The sequence below is a fragment of the Musa acuminata genome, chromosome BXJ3-9, assembly GCF_036884655.1.
Source record: "Musa acuminata AAA Group cultivar baxijiao chromosome BXJ3-9, Cavendish_Baxijiao_AAA, whole genome shotgun sequence".
Lineage (NCBI taxonomy): Eukaryota > Viridiplantae > Streptophyta > Magnoliopsida > Zingiberales > Musaceae > Musa > Musa acuminata.
The window spans coordinates 32,957,936-32,970,115 of NC_088357.1; the positions used below are offsets into that span (position 1 = coordinate 32,957,936).

The following is a 12,180-nucleotide window of genomic DNA, read 5'->3' on the forward strand; positions in this document are numbered from 1 at the left end:
GCGAGGGGCCAATGTAGAGAAAGAAAAGGAGAGAGAAAGATTAGGATCTTGAGTTTTATGCTTGACGATCAGTGGCCAAACGGTGTTAGTTTTGGCCCAAATTTTATACAGAGAATCCTTGCAGCAAGCTCTACAATCCTAACGGTGTTGATCTATAGTTTATCCTCTTCGAGGTACTTTCCTGCTATATTCAGTTTGTAGGACTTAGAATTCTCTTTTGATGAGATCTATCTATATGATGATATGTTATTCTTGAGGCTAGGCCTATGTTTTTTATATTATTGTGATCATTTGGTTATTATAGAGAAGATTTACTGTAAATCTATTATCATTACTATTGATAATGAAAGTTTGAGGTGGACTACGGTCCCATGATTTTTTTCACATTTGATTTTTCATATTAAAAATTTGATTTATTTCTCTATTATTTATTTATATTTTGATTTATTCCACTTTTAACATATTTTTCCCGACAAGTTGATTATGATATTAATCAAATAAACATAATAGAGTTGACCAATACAGAAAACTTGAAAGGATGAGCAAAATAGCCTATTATAATATTTTAGTAGCAAAACTTTTTATTGTGGTATTCAGACAAATGTGGACGAGGTTCTTGTATTATTTCTTTCTATATCTAAATGAGAAGGGTCTAGGATGCACAATCATTCAGGCATGAATGTGCCTTATCACAAATTGCAACTACATTATCTAATAGTTTGACTTGCTTTTAAGCATTTATCCTGATCTACGAACAGTCTATTCAGATACAACTGTTATGACTGATGCCTCAGCACAGAAATAAAGATCTATCAAAGAAAAGATTGCAGCTTTTACCTAGCATTTGCATATTATACGTACTCAAGAGTTTATGCATAGAACTAAAATTACGCAACAAGTGAATATTATTACCTGGGAAAGACCAACAATATTGTAGCCCATGCTGAATTCCTTCATTTCCGTTACCTGTTGTTAAGTGAGAGTAATGTCTCAAGTCAATGTCCCAAGATTTTACTTCTATCAGAAAAGAATTATTAGTAACGAAGCCATTGTACCACCTTCTCACAGACGACATTAGCCTGTAACCACAACAGACATAATAATTAGAACAATGTCCCAAAAGAATTCGACTCAAGTCGTAACCTGAAAAATGAAAAGACCTGCTCTACGAGGGGCATAAGCCACGAGTCCCACGTTCCATCTCCAATTTCTCTGACAACAGTAGTCAATTATGTCACACAAGACATTTTCACGAAAGCATTGTCATAATTAAGCATCAAGGAACATGGTCTTCAATAACAAACAGGTAAAAGCATATTGGTCACAGATTAAACAATAAAAAAAAAATCCACTTACACTTGTAATTGACAGATTCTAATCATTTTGTTTGGAACAAATACACCATGATTATAAAACAGATCTATTGCCATTATGAATACTAATCAAACTTAAGGCAGACGTCCATGTAAATATTGTGTGAATTAGATAATAGATATGTTGTCACTAAATAACTAAAGCATTATCAGAATTATCAAGAATATTACTATCATAGGAAGATTGAGAACAAATGTGAAAAAAGAAAAAAAAAGAATAACAAGAAAAGAAAACATATGAAAAATATAACAATGATATCTTAGGCTGATATTTTTATATTTTAAAATATTTATATATACAGATAATAAAAGAAATCAACCCATATTTATATCCATTTGGAAGATTTCTCGAAGCAACATAACAATATAAAAAATCTATATGTAACAAGTGCATATTTAGGAAAAATATCTGGCTGCAACTAGTTATGAAATGGATTTAGATGAATATCATCTGACCAACAGGGAAGTTAATTTATTCACCTTGCTTCAATCAGAATAAAATGACACTCAAGACAAAATAACCAAGCCTTGTTCAACTACATTAACTTCCTCGTTGGTGATATCTAGGCAGGATTTGAGTCATGTGAACAACCTTTTCAAAGGGGTTAAGTCTCCAGACATATGACCCTCGTAAGAGCCCGTAATAGGTTGTCAACAAAGCCATTCTTTTTTTTATTGGAACGTTTGAAAAAAAAAATAAAAAGATCTAAGAGTTGGAGCTCAGAGTGACGTGAATCACAATGATTAGGCAAACAATTAGTCGCCAAATGCTTAGGAAATCACAATGACGTGAATGCTTTATGACGGCTCATTAAAGCAGACATGGTTTCTGGAGAACGAAATTAAATCTTTATATCATCCTTCATACCATGGCAAACAAAAAGACAAAAGCATGTCCAGGAAACAGAAATCTTAAGAGGCAAACAATAGGCAAGGTGACGAACGCTAAGACTAACACTGCTCTACAAGCCCACCAGAAAGAGAAGGAAGAAACAAAAGACTTGCTTTATGCTTGTGAACCAATATGCACAACAATTTTTCGAAAACAGATCCAAAACATGGCAGTGGCACAAAATGAGAAGCATGAAAGGTCTCAAATTAGGCACAGAACAGGATGGCAGATCGTTGCTGGATCTAATCGTGTGAAGGGCCTCGTACGAGCATCAATCACAAAAAACAAACTCAAAACTTTTTCCCGATTAAAAAGGTGTACAGTGCGCACTAAGTCCAAAAAGATGGAAACTATTACTAAAGAATAAGAATAGCAAGCATAAGAAACGCACATGCAATGTCCTTCGGATCCAGACCAACTGCTCAAGAACTCAGTGAACTCCGTTACCCCTTGGTTCTCGCACTGGTCGCCGATTCCTTGAATCCAACATCAAACACCAAACTTGGAGTTGGGAGATCTTCGTGTACGAGGCAAAGAAGTCGAGACTCAAAAGCAGAAAACGAAGGGGGATCGAGGACTTTTACCGTGCAAGACGATGAAGGGAGTAGAAGACGAAGCCAGGAGGGCGGAGGTGAGGATGAGAACGGTGAGAACAACGACGAAGCCCAAGAGAGCCATTTTGCCGACCGGTGGGGTTTGGGATTTAGAACGCGAGGAATAAATCCTGGCGAGCAACAGGAGACGAGGATGAGGCCGTCGCGCGCTCGAACGAGGTCAGTAATGTGCGGTTGCTTCTATCTTGCTCCGTAGCCACATCGTTAGAGATACCGTCAGCACCGTTGTTGGGAACGCAAGGTTCGGTCCCCTGCAATAATTGACGGTTTATTGCTGCGCACCGGCTGAGATGTGAAGATTAGGATTTCACATAAAAGCAAGGAGCCTCCTTCAGGACGGTCCCATCGAGGCCACCAGGTCCGGTACGACCGCGAACTACCTCACCGGCAGTGATGGCACTCCTTGAGAGCAACGTTTTACGGTATCAAATACGTTAGACGGTGATGCATCGTAGACGCTTTGCATGGCGATGCTTTAAGATCCTCGTGAATGCGGATTTGAGTACCCGTACAAAGGTGGTTTTTCCACGTCAACTATATTTTAAACTGTTCCGATTTTAAGGACGATTTCCCTTTTTTTTTTTAATATCCATTGTATTTGCCAATTGATATCTTTTATTTTATTTTTTAAATAATACCCCTAATTTAAAAATATCTAAAGTATCACTAAAAAACTTTCTCGCCTGTCATAGTATTTTTGGCCTGTTATGATGTTTTACCATTATAATAAAAACACTATAAAATCTATTTGAAAATATTATAAATATATTAAATAAAATTAAAACACACTAGAAATCATTTGATATATCTTATTAGAATTTAAATATGTATTTATAATAGTTTAGGAACTATATCATCTAAATTGAAATAAAAAATAACTTATTGTAATATTTTTATCATAATAATAAATAGGACATAAAGCCTCCTCGAAAAATACTATAGAAGATCTAAATGACTCCTTACCTCAACCAATCAATTACAAGCTTAAAAATATGGCATTGTGATAGTCTACTAGTAATAATAATAATAATGAGTATAATATTATGTCACTTATAATATTTTTTAATAACATTTGTAGTATTTTTAGTACTTCAATAAAATACTATAAACACTATTAAAAAAACATTGTGAACGAGACAAATAAAAACACTATAAAAATTGATAAAAAAAATAGGTTAAAAAATTTGATGAAAAAATTTTGAGAGGTATTTTAGGTATTTTTTAAATTATGGGTACTATTTGGGAAAAAAATGAAAGAAGTGGTTTCCCTTGGAAAATACCCAAAAAATGAATATTTTCGATGAAAATTAATAAAAAAAATTTATTTTGAAAAGAAATTCTTGTTTTAAAAATTTTCAAATAGTATCTGTTTTTAAATAATATCTAAAATACTCCTCGCTAGTCTCAAGGGTATATTCCTATCAATTATAATGTTTTACCCTGTAATAATATTTTAACCATCATAACAAAAACAATATCAAGCCTAAAAAATTGATATTGTAATGATGTATGAATAATGACAATAAGATTTAAAAACAATATCTCCCAAATATGGATTAAAAATTGATTTATCATGGTGTTTTTGGCCACCATAATAATAATACTATAAATCCTACTTGAAAACACTATAAATAATCCAGTTGAACTTCTAACATTAACCGGACCAACTAATGCCTAAGATTATAATATCGTAATAATCTACAAGTAATGATAATAAAAAAAAAATGACGTCACTATATTATAGTTTTATGTGTCTTTAGTAAAAAAATAAAAATATTATAATGCTATTAAAAAATATTATAAATGAGCCAAATAAAAACCCATGAAAAAAATAAAGAAGAAACTAATGAAAAAAGGACCACTGTGGTTGGTGAGGAATATGTTTTATTTAAATTAGTGGACACCATTTAGTAAAAAATAAAACAAGGGTGTCTTTTGGGGAAAATAGAAAAGGAGTGCCTTCCAAAGAAAATCGCCCTTGATTTAATGGATTTTTGATTTAATATATTTAATGATTCAAAAAATTAATTTAATATTTTTTTAACAGTATAATTGGATAATCATAATTTAAGGATGGATGAAAGCCCAAATGGAAATATGAACACAAATATTTTTAATTAAATAATATAAAATTTAAAATTTCCAAAAGCTTAAAAGGTTAGGAATGACTGAATATATGTTTTAACAGATCGAAAGAATCGATTAAATAATAAGGATGAATTATGTATTTATTTATATTTTTTTAATCTTTTCCCAGATGGTGTCCTTACCTTGCTCAGACAAAAGTGTCCTCAATTAGTTTGTTATTCTTTTTTTTTTTTGTCTCTTCAAATTTACTCAATTGAGTCAACCTATATAATTGAATTTGATTTAACCAACCCAAAACTTATATCTATCAAAAATACTTAACAACCAATAATATTAAGATATATATACTTATATTAATAAAAAAATAAATATAAACATAAATATAAAACTAATCTTAAAATTATAAATTTAAATATTGTCAAAAAATTATAAAAATAAAAAAATGAAATCAAATTATTGAATATAAAGTAAAACATAATATAATAATAATATTAAATATTTTAAATAAACAATTATAAAATCAAAAAATTAACCCAATAAATGTCAAATATTAGCTAGAACTTATGTCATTATAGTGATAGATCAAATAATAAAATATTATATTTTGTAACTAATATTTTTAAATAATTAATTAAAAAATTAAAAAATAATCATTATTTATAAATATCTTATGCAGTAATTTTCAAAATAGAATATATATATTAATCTCACTAAAAAATTCTCATCCAATTGCGTTATGAGGTCCATATAAAACATGTGGTACATTTTATCCTTGAGAGATTCTTTGCTAACTTTATGGAGAGTTGCTTCACGACGACTGACTCAGACAAATATATTAATCCGACTTAAAAATGACTCTAAATTTGCTCCAAACCTATCTACCAAATCAAATTTTGGTTCTATGTTGAATAATTGTGTATATATATATATATATATATAATTTTTTTTCTTCTCCCATCCGTGTCCATTCTTAAACCCGATCGTGATATCCTAATCTAACCGATGCTGCAATCCCGCCGGTCACTTCAAGCATCCGCTGCGTACAAGACAGACGATAACATTTAATCAACTGTCCAAAAAAAAACGAAGGAAAACAACATTTAATTATGTGTCACCGGATCCCTACACAAAGAGAGGGACAAGGACAAGTATTCCTTATAAATAGGTAGGGCCAGGTCTTAATGCAGCACTTGTTTATCTCTCTAATCTCTCCCTCCATAAATCTATGACGACAAGATAAAAGCATGCAAACCGTAGTAAAAACCAACGTGAATTAGTTGGATGTTCAGAACACAAGTGTTATGCTTCCGCTCCAACTTGGGAACACCTACGTTGGTTTTGGAAACTCGAGCAATGGTGCCATCTTCAATGGACTTTCTATGGCCATCGGCCTGTCCTTCCTTGCTGTTCTCATAATATTTATTGCAACATAAATAAAAACATTTAAGACAAACAATCGTTTCAGGCAGTATATCTCAAAGTTCAAAAAATAAAAAAAAAAGAGGACAATTCAGTCTGGAGCTTCAGCATTCGACAAAAGATACCTTAGTGATTGATTATTAAGCCACACCGTGCACAGTTTGAGTTAGTACATACATTACGTAATAGTTGAATGAAAGAAGAAAAATTAAAAATTAAAAAAAAAAGTTACAGATGATCGGTCACATATAATAATAGTATCCGGTGTCCGGATGGTTCAGTGTACGTAATGGTAAGTGCTTCAATGGTGAAATAAATTCACTTAATGCGCTTCGATGGGAACGTGAAACCACAGAAAACACGACACATAATATCTAAAGGAAGAGCCACGATTGTTTGTCAGTAGTATGTGCAAAGCTTCTGTTTGTTGTTAGAATGTCGTTGTCATCATCTTCCTCGTCACTTTCATTTGCGGCAAAGAAAGCAATGAATCTCGACATTTAACCAAAGAAGTCAGAGATAGTTAACAAAGCACTTCCTCTTTTTCTTGGTGGATGTTAAATTCTATCACCTCTGTGGAACTTTCGAAAGGATGGAAAACAACAACGAGGCAACAACAAAAGAAAATTCTACTTAAAAGAATGAAACAGAGTTCGTTGTTCCCCATTCACGACATATGATGATTTATATCAGTGGTTTAAGGTATCCAATCTTCTAATTACCTAGAATTGATAGGTAAACCTGTGTCAGGGTCAAAGTAATGAGCAGCTAAGAATATTATTTATTCGAATAGCAAGAGGAAGTGAGTGAAGGTTTAATCGAGGAAGGATATTATTGGATAATATAAAATCAAGGGATAATATAGTGCACAAGATTGCCGTTTATATAAGAACAAGAACTGAGATGGATGAATGTATATAATCTTATCTTTGTAAATAAAATAATTATTTTATTTACTCAAACCACGCTGATCTGATTAGGTGGCAAAGCAGAAATCTTTGGTTGCTGCTAAAGCTCATCCTCATATTATAGGATGGTGTAGCTTAAAATAGCAATACTATTGAGAATAACAATCCTATTTAAATCGAAGTCTACTATGTTGGAGAAAATTCAATCTGCATTTCCTTATTTTTGAAATCCATTAGCTATTCATGATTAAACTAAATTAGAATTGAATAAGTGTAATTCATGGTGGGCCTAGTGATATCACTTAAAAGATTAAACAAATTTAGCAATTAGATACTTTACAAAATAGAACTTGAATATGTTAAGATTTTAATGGTACTAAGGGAGCGAGCGGGTGAATTAGTATAATAGTATTTTTAATCTATTTTAAAAATCGATAGATAAATTTGTTGAATCTCAAATTTTGATGATGAAATCAATTATAAATTATTTGATCTAATCTATATGTTAAGAACATTGTACATGATTAACTACAATAGCGATAAGATATAAAGTAAATATTGTGCCGGAGTCAAGATCGAGACTTCGTTGCGAGTTCGAGAGTTCGTCGAAAGTTCGGACGTTCGTCGAAAGTTCTATCGGAACTAACCGAGAAGTCCAGGAGCTTGCCAAGGAAGCTCGCCATAACTCGCCAAGAAGATCATCATAAAGTCCATGAGCTTGACGAGAGTCCGCCGAAACATTGCCGAGAAATAGTCGGAAGTTCGTTGGAAGACTGTCGGAAGCTCGTCGAAAGAACAATTGACATACCGGAACAAAAATACTTTGTTAGATATCTTAATTATTATAGTTAGAACTTAAGTTGAATTAGGATTGGAAAGTAATCCCACTAACTCAATTAGGGGTCAATTGGGCTCTTAACAAGGCTGAATTGGACCGGTTGCAACAGCCCATTCAGCACTTGAAGTCACAGCCAACAGTGGCACCACCAGGGTTGGCGGTGGCACCGCATGGTGACCTAGTCTCCCAAGTGGTTTGGGCGATGATACCGTCGGCAGTAAATGTTGCTAGTGGTGGTACCGCCCCTTTCAAGCGGTGGTACCACTAGAGCTTGGTCTTCAAGCTCTGTCAAGCGATGGTACCGCCCAGATTGGGTGGTGGTACCACCCAAACTGAGTAGTGGTACCGCTCAGACTGAGTAGTGGTACCGCTTAGTGTTAGAGTGTCAGGCGGTGGTACCACCTAATACTAATGGTGGTACTGCCAGTACCCTAAAAATCCGGGATGAGATACTTTTTGGCTCCAATTTTGAAGCCATTAGGGCCTATAAATACCCCACCATTTTCTGCATGAAAGGGTAACAAGTGCAATCAAAAGTGTAAAAAATCTTAAGTGTTGGGGTGTTAAAAGTATTGTAAAAGTGAGAAGAGTCCTCCTCCTCCTTCTCTTAGCTTTATAATCATCCAAGAAAGAGGAGTGAGGCTTGTAAGAGATATCTCCTAAACTTATGAAAAGGAGAAAGTGTTGAAAAGAGGTGGTTGGTCTTCGCCTATTGAAGGAGGACCATTAGTAGATGCCGGTGACCTCGACAGAGGAGGAATCAAAAGTGGATATAGGTCACAATGACCGAACTACTATAAATTCTGGTGTGTTCTTTCCTTACTACAAATTCTCTTTACTGCATTCAACTTTACTACATTGCAAACTGCCCAACCTTTTATTCTCTACTTATTCAAAGTGAAACAGATGATTTGAGTCGAAACCGATTTTTATCTACGAAGGCTTTCGAATCGACGTAATTTTTTCGCTGCACTAATTCACCCCCCTCCTTTTAGTGCCGCTCTAGATCTTAACAATTGGTATCAGAGCGAGGTCACTCTCGTTTGGTTTAAAACCCAAGAAAGATAACATTTATCGGTAACCAAGAGGGTTATTCAATTATACGTCCATCCATGTTCAATGGGACAGATTGTACATATTGGAAGACTAGAATGAGGATCTTTCTAATTTTAATAGATTTTGAGTTATGGAACATTGTAGAAAATGGCTTTCAAAAGTCTTCTCTTCCAATGTACGATTGTAATGAGTTGGAGAAGAAGACTTTCACTTTAATTACCAAGGCTATGAATGCCTTATTTTGTGCTTTAGATAAAAACGAGTTAAATCGAGTGTCTATTTGTAAAACGACTTTTGACATTTGGCACACACTCGAAATCACTCATGAAGGTACTAGTAGAGTAAAGGAGTCGAAGATAAATCTTTTAGTTCATACTTATGAATTGTTTTAGATGAAGCCAAGCGAGACTATTGTCGATATGTATACCCGTTTTACGAATGTCGTCAATAGTTTAAAAGCTCTTGGCAAATATTTTTCGAACTTTGAGCTTGTTAATAAAATATTGAGATCTTTTCCAAAGAATTAGGACCCTAAAATAACGACCATTCAAGAGGCCAAAGATTTAAATAACTTTTCTCTTGACGAACTTATTGGGTTACTAATGACCTATGAGATGACTTGCAACGCTCATGAAGAGCTTGAGAACAACCTTCCAAAGAACAGGAAGGATATGACACTAAGAACTCAAGAAGATCATTTGAAAGAAAATTCAAGTGATGAGGACTATGATGATGACTTTGCACTCTTGACAAGAAAGTTTAAAAAATTCATAAAAAAGAATAAATTTAAAAATAACACTAAAAATAAATTTAAACCCAAGAAAGAATAAGTTATATGCTACGAATACAAGAAGCCGGGACATTTCAAATGCGAATGTCCCAAGCAAAAAAGAAGCAACCAAAGAAGAAGAAGACTCTTAAAGTAACATGAGATGACTCAAGTGCATCCGAAGAAGAGGAGCCAACCAACACAGAGCAAGTTGCTCACTATGCACTAATGGCTATCATGTTGAATCTCAAATTTTGATGATGAAATTAATTAGTAAATTGTTTGATCAAATCTATATGTTGATAAGAGTATATAGGATTAACTACGATAGTGGTAAGACATAAAGCAAATATTGTGTTAGAGTCAAGATCGAGACTTCGTTTGGAGATCGAGAGTTCGTCAGAAGTCTAGATGTTCTGTCACGAACGGTCATCGCGCATTCACAACAACTGTTGAATCTTGGATTTTGATGATGTAATCAATTGGTGGGTTAATTAATCTAATCCATATTATTGAGTTAAGTGTGCAGGATTAACTACGATAACCAGAAAACATAAAGCAAGGATACCGGAGTCGAGCTCGATGGACGTTTAAGAGACCGAAGAATCATCGGAGATGCTACCGGAACCATCCGAGAAGAAATCGGGAACGTGTCGGAAGTTCGCCGAAGAAATCGTCGGAGGCTCGCGGAGATCACCAAGAAGGCTCGGCTACTCGTTAAAGTCATCACAAAGATTGGGAGCTTGCAGGGAGTCCGTCGGAAGAAGTTCGTCGGAAAGCTCGCCGGAACAAGACTCGACATTCGCGGTTAAAAAAAACTTGCTTAGGATGTTTTTTTTGTGTTATGTAGTTTACCTATAATTAGGATTAGGATTAAGAAATAATCCTATATCCTGGTTAGGGGCCAACTGGGCCCAAAGTCAGATTTGGTTTGGGCTAAAATTAAGCCAAACAAATGAATTGGAGAGCCAGGCGGTGGCACAGCCTGGCTGGGCGGTGGAACCGCCAGCACCGGGAACCCTAAGAGAATTCAAATTTTGGAGCCCAAAATTTGAATCCTCTTGAGGCCTATAAATACCCCTCAAATCTCATCTGAGGTTACAACTTTTGAGAAGCATTTTGATTGAGAGAAAAGTCTTAGAAAGTCTTAGCAAGTCTTGTTTTCAATTTGCTAGAGAGTTCTCCTCCTTCTTTCTTATTGAAAATTTGTAAGAGGTTGAGCTGCTTGTAAAAGGTTGTAAGAGGGGTGTTTACCCTTCCATTTCAAGAGACTTGCTAGTGGAAGGTGGGAGCCTCATCGAAGAGGGGCCTCGCAAGTGGAGTAGGTCATTTGACCGAACCACTCTAAAAATCGGCGTAATCTCTGGTTTGCTTTTTATTATTGTCATTTACATTACTGCAAATCTTCTTACTGCTTTAGTTCCTTATTACTCTTGCTGCGCAACTTTAAGAATACGCCTTCAAGTTAAATTTCTTAAGTTTCGTTCTTAACGTACGAAAGATTTTGTTAAAATCGAAGTTTTAATCCGCTGCACTAATTCACCCCCCCCTCTTAGTGCCGCTCCGATCCTAACAAGTGGTATCAGAGCTAGGTTATCTCTCATATTTGGTTTAATACCCAAGAGAGATGGCTTACTCCGGCATGCAAGAGGGCCATTCTATTGCACGACCACCTTTGTTTAATGGGTCGGATTACACATATTGGAAGACTCGCATGAGAATCTTCCTCATTTCTATGGACTTTGAGCTTTGGTCTATTGTCGAGAATGGATTTCAAAAATCTTCTCTTCCGATGAGCGAATGGAATGAATCGGAGAAGAAGGTTTTTGCTTTAAATGCAAAGGCTATGAATGCCTTGTTTTGTGCATTAGACAAAAACGAATTTAATCGTGTTTCAATGTGTGATTCGGCTTTTGATATTTGGAGAACTCTTGAGGTCACTCATGAAGGCACTAACCGAGTGAAAGAGTCCAAAATCAACATCCTTGTGCACTCTTACGAACTTTTCCGAATGAAACCAAGTGAGTCCATCGGAGACATGTACACCCGGTTTACGGATGTCATCAATGGACTCAAAGCTCTTGGTAAAGATTTTACTAACTTTGAACTAGTAACTAAAATCTTAAGATCCCTCCCTAAAAGTTGGGATCCAAAAGTTACGGCCATTCAAGAGGCCAAAGACCTTAAAGCATTCCCTCTTGAAGAACTCATTGGGTCTCTAAT

General features: G+C 34.7%; 1 protein-coding gene across 1 annotated transcript in view; it reads right to left on the reverse strand.

The window, feature by feature from the left end:
- The window catches only part of LOC135649886 (uncharacterized), a 32,941-nt gene extending 29,817 nt beyond the window's left edge, over positions 1-3,124 (reverse strand). The window contains exons 1-5 of the mRNA XM_065168817.1: positions 2,850-3,124; positions 2,657-2,741; positions 1,161-1,212; positions 1,059-1,079; positions 913-966 (exon numbers count right to left, since the gene is read on the reverse strand). Of these exons, the coding sequence (XP_065024889.1) occupies positions 913-966; positions 1,059-1,079; positions 1,161-1,212; positions 2,657-2,741; positions 2,850-2,943 (306 nt within the window). The 5' untranslated portion in view covers positions 2,944-3,124. The remainder of the gene's footprint in view (positions 1-912; positions 967-1,058; positions 1,080-1,160; positions 1,213-2,656; positions 2,742-2,849) is intronic.
- Positions 3,125-12,180: the final 9,056 nt, after the last annotated feature.